The 15213-nt window shown below is 38.7% G+C and overlaps 1 protein-coding gene across 4 annotated transcripts in view; it reads left to right on the top strand.

The window, feature by feature from the left end:
* The window catches only part of EFHC2 (EF-hand domain containing 2), a 66952-nt gene that overhangs the window by 38315 nt on the left and 13424 nt on the right, over positions 1-15213 (top strand). For all 4 annotated transcript variants that reach the window (XM_054816430.1, XM_054816444.1, XM_054816438.1 and 1 more), the window contains 4 exons: positions 1131-1296; positions 2330-2472; positions 7573-7769; positions 12292-12425. In XM_054816430.1, coding sequence (XP_054672405.1) covers positions 1131-1296; positions 2330-2472; positions 7573-7769; positions 12292-12425 — 640 coding nt within the window. The remainder of the gene's footprint in view (positions 1-1130; positions 1297-2329; positions 2473-7572; positions 7770-12291; positions 12426-15213) is intronic.

The raw sequence follows: 15213 nt of genomic DNA on the forward strand, positions 1-15213 counted from the left end.
CAGGGTTGAATATCAGGAAGAACTTTCCTCCCTGGGGCAGGCTGCCAGGGCAGGCTGTGCAGGCTCCATCCTAGGAGGTGTCAAGTCCCAACTGGACACAGCCCTGAGCAGCCTGGTCTGGCCTGGGGCTGACCTTGTCCCAAGCAGGAGACCCCACCAGAGACCTCCTGAGGTCCCATCCAACCTGAATTAACCTGCGTTCCTATGATTTATGCCTTCATTTGCCTCGGGTCTGCCCATTGACTTTCTTCCATATACAAGTTACTTTCTTCCTCTCACCTTTTCCATTTTCCATTAACCTTATTTAACCAGCAGACTGTATTACTTGTTGAAGTTTTATGTGAAACCTAGTGGCAGCAAAAGAGCAGTGCAGGAAAGCAACAAGGGGCCAAATGGTACAGCAAGATTTTCACCAAGAGAGGAGTAAGGAGGGACCACAGGGCAGCAACCTTTGGGAGCAACCCCTATGGGATGTGAGCGCAGGTCCCTGACCAGACATGTCTCTGCTGAGTCAGGAGAGCTCCTGCTGTGTACCTGGGAGAGTCAGGACCATTGATCACTGCAACAAAAGACTTGAGACTGGGGAAGATGAGTAGAAACGAGCTTCCAAAACTCTTCATAAAGTGAGATGTGGACTGAAGCTCTTGGCTTCAGTGTACCACATTCTTCTCATATATGTATGATTTAAATAATGAATAATATTTTATTTATTTATGTATTTATTTTCCTCTGGCAACAAGCAGAGGGTAGGAAACTCATAAGCCAAGTATTTACTTAATCATGTTGTCTCAAAGGATAAAACTGAAAAATTAATTTAGAATTGTTATTTTATTATTTTATCCCATTTTGAAACTATATTTATCTTTCCTTTTGCCTGTGTATCTTAATGATATTTGTCAAACATTTTAAGATTATAGATGAAATCCTGAAACCCTTGAAGAAACAATAATTTCACTGTTGGCTTCTATGGAGTCTTTCTACCCTGTAACAGTAGGAGGGATCCTGGTTTGACTTTGATCAGTGCTCTGTTACAGAAATAGGCTAATAAGTATTCATATTGGAAGTTTAAATCCTTAGTAGAATGGCTTGATCAGAACAGTAATAAGTAACTCTTGCTGTCTTTGTTGTAGAGGATTTCACCCCAGTTCTATATAAGGCTCCACCACCTCCAAAACCAGAAAAAACATTTCCTCCTTATACTGGATTCGGTTCCGAAGAGGATTCTCTGTGCTCCTGTATGGGTCTGCTTCCCAAGCCTCCCCAGAAAGATTTCAAGGAATTCATGGAAAAAGACAGGTATTTCAGTGAAAAATAATTCCAACTTTTTAATTTCCAACTTTTTTTTTTTTTTTGTGAAGGAGAGAAATGTTAAGTAGGGATGTCATTTTTTTCAGCAAAATATGCAGCTCATCAGACTTTTAAGGGACAGGTGCATGAGGACTGGTTTAATAACATGGTACTCCAATTTTCTCCAAACTCAGCAAAATTTCTCTTTTGAGAAGGGAAATATTCTGACTCTCCCCCCCCCCCCTTCCCTTCTGCTGTCTTCAGTGGAAGTTTGATGGAAGTCTTAGTCCAGGAATTAGTCAGGAATTCTGTATGCTTTAGCAGTCCAATACTGATTTGTTTTTCTGTTTGACTTTCTGGCATTTACTTTTTTTTGTCTGCTGAATTTCATGCAGTTTACCATAGCAATATTAAAGCATAAACCCTTTACTTTCCATTATGAAATGGTTTGTCAAGCAGTGGTTGTCAAAGCCTAAGCAGAAAGCAAAGTCACATGCTAGAGATTCACCTACAGAACCTCCGTAAAAGAAGAAAGCTAACAGAAACAGTCTTGGGAATGTATTGATAATGCGTATAGTCGTACAGTAAATCATGTAAAAGACAATCACTTAACAAATATCCAACTGGTAAGATCATCTGGTGGGCCTGATTTTGTGGAGATAATCCTAGTATGTATTGCTATTCAGAATTTGATTTGAAAATATACATACGTAAATGTGTTCTTCCTTTATAAATTTTCTGGAAAGAAACTTGGAGCTTGATTTGCAACTGAATTTGAATAAAAATTCATTCCAGACCTGTTGCAGAGAAGTAATTTTCTCCTGAAAATTATTCCTTTCTATCTGGCTGACTCTAGCTGGTTCTGTTAATTTAAGCTGAAAATGGTTTTTGACAAAGTAGGGAATCTTATGCTATTTCCCTTCTTGGTCCAGGAATAACACAATTAATGCATGTTACAAAACTCAGGAGAATACATCTTTGAGTGATGAAAACTTTTCTAATACTCTGTTTTTGATTTCTTACTTCTTCTTGTGCTTTTTAGAAGTGGCAAGGAAAGTAACATACTGCGCTTTCTTGCCAAACTCATCACAGATAGTCCTATTGACAAGGATCGGAAATTCATTATTTCCTACTTCCTCAGTGATGACACCATTTCAGTTTTTGAACATATACAGCGAAACACAGGTAAGATGTAGTAATGTCTTGCAATCAGTCCCAGTTGCCCTGCTCATTTGATTAGAGTTCACAGTAAACATTTTGGCCAGACTCACCACTAGCAGAAGCAGGGATGTGGATTTTTAAATGCAATGGGAATTACATCAGCAGGTCTACTGCATTATCTTGCATAGTTGTATGTCATAGTAATTTATAATCTTCATCACTCAGAATAACGCTGTTCATTGTATGACAGTACTTCACAATATCCTGTGGGAACTGGAAGTTGAATGCATTAGAACTTTTATTACATTTTGATTTGCAAATTAGGCCTTTAAACATTTGCTTTTGTTGTGGATAACATACAGGAATTGTATTATAACTGATGATAAATAGGGACAGGAAATATAAGACATCAAGAATGAAAGAGTAAATCCTTTGCTTTGCAAGATTGTGTTATGGTGTTATAATACGTATATAGCATCCATTGTATAGAAACAGCTCATGAAGCCAAAACTGCTGTCATTTTTTAGTATACTTTATCATTAATCATGTAGTGTAGAGCATATAAAGAGTGAAGATTGCCCTGTGCTAGTGTCTGTACATGTGTGTGTAATACTGAACTGAATTTCAAGAGCCAGACTACCAGTGTTTAAGTGATGAATGATTTGTTACTGCTCAGTTGCTTGATCACATTTATCCTATTGCTGGAGTGTGGTCCCACAATGTTGTGACCTTTTGACTACTGTTGTCTGTTGTAGGCTGCCTCCAACTGAGGATATGAAAAGTTTTGTGATTTTCAAGCATCTTTTTATTTCCTTGGAGTGTCTCACACATGGATGGAAGGGCACAGCACTGGGAAGAATGTCAGGAAGTAATTCTGTAACTCAGAGAGATAGGGAAGCCTTGGCTAAGCATGACCCTGTTGGAGAAATTAGTGCAATTTCTGTGAAGCCCACAGAACATCTGCAGCAACAGTTTCAGAGCAGTTAACATCCAGAAATGCTCTGGCACCTCTCAATATGAGCAGTTGAAGGACTGACTCTTAAAAGCTGCTGTCAGCCTCTGATAAAACCATAGAGAGAAAAAAAAATCAGGAAATCACATTGAAAGACAAGGGAAAAAGAGTAATAGAAGGTTTCCTTAGTTACCATTTTAGGCTCTTGTGGAACCTCGTGACTAGCTCTTTTGATACTGCGTGAATTGCCCTATATCAGCTTCTTGGCACAGAGCACCTTCGTGTGGTGTTTCAGGTACACCCTGCAATGGTAACCAGTAATAACACTCTGCTCAGTGCTAACCTCCCAGCTCACTGTCTAGAGCAAAGACTGTCCTAGGGAGGACTGTTCACTCCCCTTCAGGCTCTGGTGCCAGCAGTTGACGTTCTGAGGTCCAGTTATTCAGCTTACAGTTAAGGACTAAGTATTCTTACGACCCTACACTTAAGCCTTTACTGAAAATTATTTCTGATGTCAATCCTTTTCAGACCTATGATGAACATTGCATCCATAAAAAATGGAGGTGTGGTGAATATCTAGACCCTTCTGTATTCCTCTTTCTGTGCCAGGGGTGCTACTAAGTCATTTTGAGTGCCCTGCACATAAGTAGGTTTTTGGGAAGGCCTGAGCCTTTTCAATGCAAAGAACTTCTAATGGCTTCTCTGCTTGTATCCACCTATAGTATGAATGCATAAATAGGGCCCTCACCCCCAACTAAGATACAAGCAGTTCTCTGAGAAATGTTTTGAAAACGTGTAGAGTACTTGCCTATGCTTCAGTGAGCATTCCCTGTTAGCTCTGCCCTACTGCAACATCAAGATTTAGCACTGCTTATAGCAGCAGTGTCCTGCTATCATTATTTTACTAGTTTCCTGCCATCCAGTGGCCTGTAATTTATGCAACTTCTTTTATTACAGCTAAAGATAAATACATTTATGTATGTATGTATTATGTAATGCTGCTGTGAGGCTCAAGAGGCTCAGTTCTCCACTAGTGAATGACATGTTTGATTGGCATTCTTTATGTCTGGAGACATAAAGGATGCTAAGGGTACAGCTGCACTGTTAAATTGAAGAAGTCCGGGGAGCAATTTGAATCTTGGACCCCAAACATACATATTGACTGCTCGGTCATTCCTGGTTCTCCTTTGCACCATTTGGTTAACTAGACAAGGCCCCAGAAAGCCTGGGGCCCCTCCTGGAGGATGCTTAACTCCAGAAGAGTCTCCTGCAAGGTAGTAAGGACAAGGCTGCACCAGGTTTGGCTTGCTCCACCCTTATCAGTCATCTAGCACTATCCCAGGTGGTTTTGCACACTCAAAAATTCAGGTCCTTCTGTCACACCCAGGGGCTGCAATACATACCCTCGGTTTTATGCTGTAAAACACCACTCTTGGACTGCAGCACAGCCCTCACATACCTTCAAACAGTTTGAACACACAAAAATAATAGCTATGTCTTAAGACCCCAGATGTATCACGTGTCACCCAGAGCAGAGCTAGAGCCACACACTGTGCAGTGCAGATGTGGTCAGTTGGTCAGGCTCTCAGCAGCACGGGTGCCAGGCCAGAGATTGCTCCCTGGCTTCCTTTTATTTTGAAATGAGAATATATGCTGGGATTGCAGCCTGGAGCCCGTTGAACATTGCTAGTCAAACAAAATGTGAAACAACAGATGTGCAAGTTTGCAAACCAGCAATAACAAACATTTTAAGACACGTATGAAAGGCAAGTATCTGTAAATGGGTTTTTAATTTTCCTGGGATGTTAAAGTGTGTGGAGTAGCTGACTTCCAGAGGTGGTAGAAAGGTGAAGTGGAAGGATGTGGCTAAGAACTGGCCAGCGGAGAGTTTAGTCAGAACAGCCATGAAGAGGCAGGATAAGTAGGGATGGTGGAGGGGGGGAGGTAGAGCAGCGGTTGGAAAGAGGCCTGGGACTGCAGAAGTTTCTTTGTTCCTACCTTCTTTCTTTTCTTTCTTCTCCCTTTCTCTTCTCTCTCTCTATCCCTCCCTCATTTTGGTCATGTCTGAAGGAAAAGTGAATGTGTTTCTTTGAAGAATGAGAAGGCTTTGCGGAGGTCAGACAAGAGCAGCTAGAAAAAAGGAGTAAGGCATGCAAATGGCAACGAGAAGGACATCTGTGTGTGAGAAGGAAAAGTGTTGAAGTGAATGGGGTGGGAAAAGAGTAAGGTTGAGCACGTCTTAGAGAGGTGATGAGTTAAACCAGTAAATGGCTCCCAAAATAACAACTTGACCATCCTTTTTGTGCACAGGTTCAAAGGGCTATTTTTGCCTTTTTTATTTTCATGAATTGATACAAAATGGCAAGTAAAAATGTTCCAAATCTCAGTCCTAAGATGGAAGCAATAAAGTTGCTCTTACTTTTCTCAGTCCAGCAACCTGAAGGTTGCAGAGAAGTACTTCACGCTATTCGTAACACTGTGAAATTTTATTTGAAATGCACAGGGCTGGACATCTTGAAGCACTTGTTCACATGGGGGTCAAAACATGAGAACTTTGGCTCCCCATGTAGAAGATCACAACTCCTTTTTTACTCAGTGTAAGACCAAGCCAACAGCTGTACAAACACCTGCAAAGTCTGATCTGGTCTTAATGGAAGAGAGTCTTTGGTTGTGATGTTTATTTTGTGCTTTGAGCCTGGCTCTTGTAGATTTCCATCAAAATTTCTCATCAGGTTTCAGTGTAAAATCTCCAACCTAATGAGATATTTTTGGTTGTTTTTCTTTATACCACATGAAATGTACTAACTTGTAACATTTGAAAAACAATTATGGGACAGAGGTATTAAGGTAAGTTTCCAATCTAAGTGCACAATTGCAGGGAAATACAGACACAAGAGTGAAATTCCAATCTTATAGAGACCAGTTCTGTTTAAATGGTACAAACAGTTGCCAGGATTATATAACCTAAAATTTCGTATTTGTTTTAATAGCTACGTGAAAAGGAATGTGTTAAGATTAGAGTTACATTAATGATTTGAATCGGTTTTTATTCAAGCTAGACCTGACCATTGCCATAGTGTATTTTTTGTCTTTTGCTTTTATGGTGCTAATAAAGCAATTAAGACAGACATCTGATCCAAACTCTGGTTTGATAAGTAGTTTGGGTTTCACAGTCATTTATAATTTTGACTATAAACGGCATTTTATTACACTGTTCATCAGCTTTTTATTGGACTTGCATCACTACCTAATATGTAAGACATCATTAAATGTTACTAAAGTATGCTTTTTGGCTTTTGGCTTGGAAGCTCAAATACAAACAGGAAATGAACCCCAGGCACTCAGGAGTTGTTGTAGGGCACATATCCTGATGAAACTAAACATGTGACAGACTGTTTTCTAGAAAGCTTAGTACATGCAATGCGATCTTGTGGTGCACCAGAAGATATTACTGGAAAGTGAGATGTTCCTTTTAGTATCTTACATACCCTTGAGCACTGCGTGCAGTTTCCAGTGACACGAATAAAATCATTATAATGTGAAAAGAAATAATGTGACATACTCAACTCACACAGGAAATAACAGATTGCAATTAAATTGCATTGGCAGAACAGTATGTGGAAGATAGTGTCATGTCACTCCTACTTTTTTTTTTTTTTTTTACATTCAAAAGCCCTTAAAAACAAGTTAGAATTACAGTGCACCAGAATTCATGATCTTCATAGGACTGTGCTATCCTAAGTTGTGGGGTTTTTTTTCTTTTTTCTTTTCTGCTTTAGCGGTTCAAGGATAATTGCCTGCATCTTACATTTTGCATCTTACATTTCTCAAGGGTCAGTCCAAATACTGGCGACAGGGTTATGGGAACGATTTGAAGAGGCACAATTCTGTCCCATTTTAAAGAAAAGGAAAAAAGGGAAGGTGTTTGGCAGGCATTCAAATGAGACATGTCACAGAATATGCACAATGTAACTGTTGCTGTGGACACTGGCAGAGACAGTTCTTTTAGCAGTGAGAGGGGAGGGGAAGAGTATATTATGAGACAAGAAACTCAAGGATGAAAACTGATATTTAAATACAAACCACCTGTTTTGGGGTGTCTTTGGGGTTTTCTTTTGTGGTTCCCCCCCCAGTAAAGGCACAATTAATTTTTTACAATTCTATTCCCATAGGGATACTTGGTGGGAAGTTCTTGGAAAGAGGTCGCATTAAGAAGCCTGGGCAGGAGCTCTTTAAGAGTGAGCCATCTGAATACTTCAAGGCTCAGGATCTGTTTGTTGGAGCCAGAGTTTGTTTCCATGGTCACAACTTTCTTTTGGTGGATGCTGATGAGTACACATTCAACTACATGGAGAAGCATGCAAATGAGGTGAAGCAGGCTCATGCTATTTTCTATTATCTTTAAGGACTGTATCTTATCTATATATTTTTCAGAATTATACATACCTAGTTTCTTCACCCAAACTTCACAGCCCAGTGCGGTCTCTCTAAGCAACGGATTGAGGAGGTGCTAGCTAGGGAGTGCATGCAAGCCTGGTCACTCTTTATTGTCCATTCTCCTTCTATTTTCTCGGCATCCACTCTTATTGTATTGTTCATTCTTGAGACTGTTTATGGACCTCTTGTCTCTGAATTGATCCAGCCCTTGTTGAACCTGCAGATACTGTCTGCTTCCACAGCTTTATGTGCCAGCAAATTGAAAAGTTCACTGGCTGCTATGTAAAAAAGTATATGATAAAAGAAGTAAGTATCTTTTATCTGTTTTAAACCAACTTCTCACTAGTTTCCATGCCACTTCTAGTGTTCTGGGGCTTGGTGAAAATCCCCATTCACTTTGTGCACCACCTTAATCATTTTGTAAATCTCACACATTCTTCCCCCTTGGCCTAATCCTATCCCTATAAGAGTGTCACCCTTTTTACTCTGTCCTTGAAGGCAATTGTGAGATGTGGAGACTGCAACAGTGCACAGTACTCAAGATGTAGGCACATCCAATTTAGAGTCTTACTGATGAGGCTATTTCATCCCCTGATTTGATTTTTTCAGTTCATACATATTTATCTGCCAAAATGTTTCCCTTGTAATATTAGAAATCATATCACAGTCAGTAATTCAAGCTTACAGTTTGTACTGAGTTTCACTGTCTTTTGATGTTGCCTTCAGAGGGGAGAGCAACAATAAATAGAGAACTGGGGTGCCTCTGCTGTTGTATACTGTGTCCTACCAGTCATTACGCAAATGGCTGGTAAAGAAGTCCTCATTCACCAAAGCCAGAAACATATCCAATAAGATGAAATTGATTGTCCTATAGCAGTTGTCACAGAGGTCAAAAAAGAAAGGATACAGGGATGGAGAACCACAGAAGAATCACAGAGCATTTTGTGGGATTTTATGTTGGTTTGCTAAGAAATGCAGAGTACTGTTTTGGGGTTTTTTTACGATGAAGTTTGTGCTGCAATATTTGAATAAATGTACTCTGGTATACTTTGAAATTCTTGTTATGTGCAGCTCTGACCCAGTCACTCTGAGACGCATCTTAAGAATGCATTGGCTCAGGATCCAAGGCATTTCTGCATCCCAGTCCCTCTTCTGGATTGTTGCTTTGTCACAGTGTGGTCTTGAACATCAGCCTTTGGACTAGACTGTGCTATGAGGACCTTGGGGTAGTGCGTATGCTTCATAGCTCACGGTGGGGTGGCAGCATGAATCGTGCCTTTGGCAGTCCTTCCCCAGAGCTACCCTTTTGCGCAGGCTTGTTGAGAGTACTCTACGGAAAATATCCAGAAGGGTTTGTCAAGCTACAAGATACTGTCCTCTGCCCTTTTGTCCAGATCTGTTGTGGGTGGAGAAGGGAGAAGGTTCTTAGTGCAGGTTTTAATTGTTCCCTGTCTGCTGGCTCACCAGAGTGAGCAAACCTGCAAGACTCCCAAGACACCAGCATGCCTAGCGCAGTCTTGGGGACTGCAAGTCTTGATGCTATCATGCTGCTGAGGCAGAGGCAGATGCAACCTGAACCTGTGCTGCCTTTGGGCCACACGCACTGTTCTCACTCAAATGAAAATAGCAGAACAGCGTGATTTCTTTGTAAATTAACGTGGAGTTAGCACCACCTGCCTTCCCTGGAATAATGAGGAAGGTCTGCAAAATGCTTGTTGACGTAAAATGCTACGACTGCTAAATGCTTTAAGCAGTAAAATACAAAGCTATATACATTATGTTTTCTTACTCCTGGACTGTTTCTCCTCCTAGTAGAATAAAACCCAAAGCTATTCTCCAAAATGCGGAACACATCATTAGATTGTAACTGTTCTTTGGAATTGCTGTTTGCATTGATTATCTTGGATCAAACAGATGAGTTCTCAGTTTTCCAGACTGACTGACTGTATATTATCAAAATAAAATCTGCAAAGTGGGAAGAAGCAACACTAAAAATACTTCTTTAAAATGAATTTTGAAATGTTCTTTGCGGAGTTAAGATTTCAAAACAGCTGGTAGAAAAAAAGGTTTATTCTCCCAACGATGGATGCTTTATTCACATCCTTTGAATAGAGCTCCAGAAGTAAGGACACCTCTCATCTGCCTCAGTTCATCAGGGAACTGCATACTCAAATCACAAGAACTTTAGCAATTATTAGAGAAGAGCAGAGCTGGAAGATGGTTTGAAGAATGGAAAATAATTTTAAGATGACTATTTGTCAGTTATTTCTAAAATTAGAACATAAATAATTTTCCTTCTGAATAGACAGAAGTTTCCTTTCAGCAGAACACATCAGTACGTTTTCTGACAATTGAGGAAAGAAATCCAAATGGAATTTTTCTCTTCTGGAAAATGCCATTTTGACCACATTTCTATAGGCATATGTTGTTTTAGATGAAATTTTGATTGGGTAATCGCAGTGCAGGTCAGAATTGATTTTGCTGTCATTGAAACATTTGTTTGACACCATGTGATATATTTGGAAAATTTTAATTTTCTGTTTCAAAATTGTGTTTGTCATATTGTTTTTAAGTTACGGGGAGAGAAAAATCATTGAGTCTTGTCATTTTGATTGCCACCTGTACTGGAAGTAACTTTAAAGATCTAATTCTCAAAACTTTTCAACACTTTCAGCTGCTTTTACAATTTGAGGAAAAAAAATGTATTCAGGAAGAGTAAATTTGCTTGCAAAGCAGCACATGTGTGTTTTGCACAGTCCTACTGCAATTATCCAGGTTTGAGGAGGACTCTTTCAAACAAGACGTCACTGTGCCTCCTTGGAAATGAATTCGTCATCTCTGAAACAGTCTCAGTTGTTCAAACTTTGTAGTCTTCTGCAGCACAGACATGGAGGTTGATTTTATTTCCGTTGAATACAACATCATAACCTCTGACTTAAGCAAGACAATCAAACAAAACTAGATTGTGGCTACAGCATGTCAGCAATTACGTGAGAAGAAGGGAAAGCGATTAAAGAGTTATTGCCATGCTGCTCAGATACTTGATGTCTGTGTAGGTGTTTGGAATATGTAGTTTAGGAAAAAGATGTAAAAATAACTGCTTTGACAACATAGAGAAGGCAGGTTTTTAAATAGACAGAACACTTTGTCCATCTTTAAATACTCTGTTGATTGATTGCTTCTGGCTGGTCTTTTCTCAATCTCTGTTTCTTGCTTTTTCAAAAAAGCTGTGTGCTTATGGCCCAAACAATAATAGTTTGAGGAGAGGATTGAAAAAGTTGCTGTCTCTAAAACTTTTTGATTGCTGGTCCAGCTGCTCCACACCACTGCCTTGCATAGCATTGCATGCCAGGGTTGGACCTGGAGCAGTTTTGGCACATACAGCAACTGTTTTCTCTAAATCTGAGCATGTTACCTGCAACCACTGATGAATTTATTAAACTTGGGTCACTTTATACTGTTCTGGCAGTGTCACAGGGACTTTAAATACCCTTTTCTAGATCCCTTTGAACTGATACAATGCTCTAGACAAACTTCAGCAGAATTGAGAGTGAGGCCCAATCTCTGTTGTTATTAGGTCCTTAATACCAGTCATACCAAATTCCAAATAATTGTTAGCTAAACCAACATTACTTACTGGAAGAAATGGGAGAAAACTGTTTTCAGATAGTTCATTGTGCTTTTGTAAGTTAGGTAGAGCACAACAGATGTAAGGGCATATCAGATACTCAACCGCTATTTAATGACTAAATACATAGATGTTTTATGTTAAAAATGAGTATAGCAAATAAATCTTTGGTAGAGCTCTGACACAACAATCTGAATGTAGGGTGGAAGCTTAAGTGCTCCAGTTCTGTTTATCTAAATTTAATTTTATTTTAATAGCCTATATTTAGAAGAAATAAACATTCTTCTGACATGACGGGAAAAATTGGTTCCTAACAAATTTCCAATCTGCTAATTCTGAGTATGTAAAACAGCATACTCAGTCTAATATGAATGAGAATATCTGTTCAACAGTTCATCAAAGCCAACGGTGAAAAGATTAGTTTTAACATGGTGAATTTTATTAATTGAGAATTAAGTGAGATGCACTAACATAAAATCAGGACGAAGTTATTAGAACTGTATTTCAAATGTCTCTGCTTCTGCTTTAACAATTCAATGTTTGAAGCGAAAGTGGATGTCCTTTTATGTCGTTGGAATAAGCTTTCTGACAGTGCATGATCTGATGGTTTTTGTTTAATTTTTTATATTCTCAGTAGGAAGACATTTTTTCAGTAGCAAACTTCCCTCCAAATTTAACACAGTGCTGATTTATGTATTTGAAATGAAACAATGAAGAAACTAATAATACTTAGAAGTTCAGCATTGCCCTGCATCTTGACAACTCTTGCCAGTGCATGCATAGTGCCTTTCTCTCTAATCTGTGCCTTGCCTTCCTTTTTGTTAAGTTCTCCGTGGCTGATATTGGTGTCATCCTCACAAAACTGAAAGACATAGCCGAATCTCGTTCCCGAGAAATCAGACAGGTGTTTGCTGCCACTGACCCTGAGTATACGAAGGTGATTGAGTATGACCCTTTCAGGTAAGACAGTGCATTTTGTTTTTTAATATTTAATGAAGGCGCATTCCCCAAAAATGTATAGAGCATGACTGTTTCTTGATGCTTTCTGCACGTTAGCTGACAAATGGTGTGTATTTGTTTTGCATTTACTTGGAGACTGTGTGTGAAAAAGAAAGCGAACCCATGCCCCAGAAAAAAAGAGAAATGTAATAGTTTCAAGTAAGCTGAAAAGCACAACTGAAATCTGTCTGCTTTTCATGGAGCTGGCACAGGGTGTTGTGAAGAAGAGCAAGTCAGCAGTAATATATACACTGAAAGATAAAGAAAAGTCCATCCTGAGAGCCAAACAAATTAATTAGTAGATTTGAAATTCAAGAAGGAATGTTTGAGTTGCCTCCTGAAAATGGTGTTATTTGAGGTTTGAATCACTAATAGAGAACAGTGTCTTCACAGAACCAAGATGTATTGAAATTATGGGATGCAGTAGTATGCATCTTTAAAAAAAGACTATAAAGCAGTAGTGAGAACAATAATTCATTCATGTTTGGATAGTAATTTCAGCATAGATAGGGGAAGCAGAAATCTGGCTTCTGGCAATGCTTCAGGTATGGCAATGGGCAAACATATAGACAGTAGAAAGAGGAAATCATGCTCAAATGCTGGCTGATTTCAGTTTATCCCACAGCCAAAATACTTGAGCATATGAACTGTGTTGCGTACTAGTAGAGTTAATGATGTGGAACAGAGGAAGAAATTTTACCTAGAAGCATTTGGTTTTCTCACTGGTAATACACTATGTATTTAGGAACTGTCATAATAACTAAAGTATATAAGTAGATGTATATTGTGTGGAATGTCATCCCTATAGGCACGTTAACCAAGGCAGAAATCGCTTCTGAAATATCTCAGAAGAGATATAGATCAGCAGAAGGTTCTTCCAGCAATTCAAAGTGAAAGTAGTGAGAAATGAAAACAAGGTGTTATTCAGAAATGAAAAATAAGTTAGTAAAAGGTAGGATTTAAACTAAGAGAGGCCACAGGTTTTGGCAGCTTTTGGTCAAAATATTTCTAGATTCAGATATTTTAGTCAAAAGAAGCAAGATTTTGAATTGTTAATTGCATTAAGAGGGAAAAAGTTATTACTAGAGTAAGAAGGGGAGAAAATGGAAAGTTAATGTATATCTGGAGAAACTTTATAGCACTTGGAAAAGGGTTTTAATTTATATGCATAATAACTTTAAAATCAAATAATTATTAATTTAATTCAAATTATGAAATAATCATCTGCAAAACTTTATCTTCTTACATGCACTAAGAGCAGGTCAAAGTTTCGGAGCATTTGCATGATGAAATTGGTGGAGCACACTTTTAGAAGGGATGATTGTGCTTTCCAGCAGCAGGGAAGGATTTTTATTTTAGCAAAGAGAGGCTCAGCTGAGTGTAAATTTAATCACAATCATATTCTGTGCAGCTGTGAACAGTCCAGCTGTTTAATTTAGGGTAGTGCTGTTCTGTGGCATGGAGTAAGATATGTCTAGTTCTATGGTATTGAGGCACTTGGTTTCAGCAACAAAAATGCTGTAGCCCTCTCCATGAGTGAGAGAGAAAGCAGGGGAACCCCGGTGATAAATTTTTTCTTGGCCTCAGTGCTCACCTGAGCCAGTCTGAGCACCTACTGATGGTCTACAACCCTCCTGCAGTGGGACCACAGCAGAGCTTAACAGGAAGCTTTCACACTGCCAGAGGAAGAATTTGCCTCTCAGGAACATTTAACTTCTGTGCTTTATAGTGACAGTAGTTTTTGTTTCTGTTCATTCGTGTTATAGCCAGTAATCTAAAGGCTCTCTTCTTTTTATTATCTGTGCATCTTGTTTTAGAATGAAAGAAACATTCTTAATGACGAAGATGAAAGCACTTTGCATCTCTAAAAGTCAAAGATATTTTTCTGTGAATAGAATATGTATTTTTCTTTCAGTTGTGTATTTTTTTGTGTATATCACTGTTAATTTTTAATCTGTCATGGCATTTCATGATTATAACTAACTACAAATGATTATTTTTAGTACAGGCAATTATCTGTGTGACAGCTTCAACCAGCACGATAATCCTCTTTTCTTATCTTACATAGAGCTAAAGCTTTACTGTGCTCTGAATTTGGCTGTTCAGGTTTCTTCCTTTCTACCTATGTAATTTTATATGAACTGCATTTAAAAATACACCTGTAAGTATGATGTAGAGAAACGGAATTGTTATTATACAATTTACTTTAACTACTTGCAGAACCCAAATCTTCAGCACATCATCCAGGAAATAAATACACGGTGTACACTGAAGTTATCCCCTAAGCTATCGTTAAAACTATTGAAAGCTTTGTTAAAAAAAGAGAAGGAAAAAGACCCCTAAAACTTAGATGCCTGTGCATCACATGGTCCTATCCAAACTGCTTTTTCTCATAAGCTACTGGCAAGACAGTTCGCTGTTATAGACAAAGAACCATGTGGGTTTAACAAAGATGCCTATCTTCAATTCAGCTTGAGAAACAGCTCTCTTAAGCCGTTAATTATTATTTCTTCTTTCTCTACCAATTTCAGATTACAATCTGTCTTATTCTTCTAGAACAAAAAAAAAAAGTAAACCAAAAGATAACTAAGCTGTGGGAACAATTGTTGCACCCATTTCTTTTTCTCAGGAAGCGTTTAGATGTAATTCTGTTGAATCTTAGGTCTCACTCATTAGTCTCTAGCAATCACTAGAATATTCCTTAATTCCCAAATGAGACAATAATTTTATCTGGGGGTTTTGGTGACTT

Source organism: Grus americana, chromosome 1, assembly GCF_028858705.1.
Source record: "Grus americana isolate bGruAme1 chromosome 1, bGruAme1.mat, whole genome shotgun sequence".
Lineage (NCBI taxonomy): Eukaryota > Metazoa > Chordata > Aves > Gruiformes > Gruidae > Grus > Grus americana.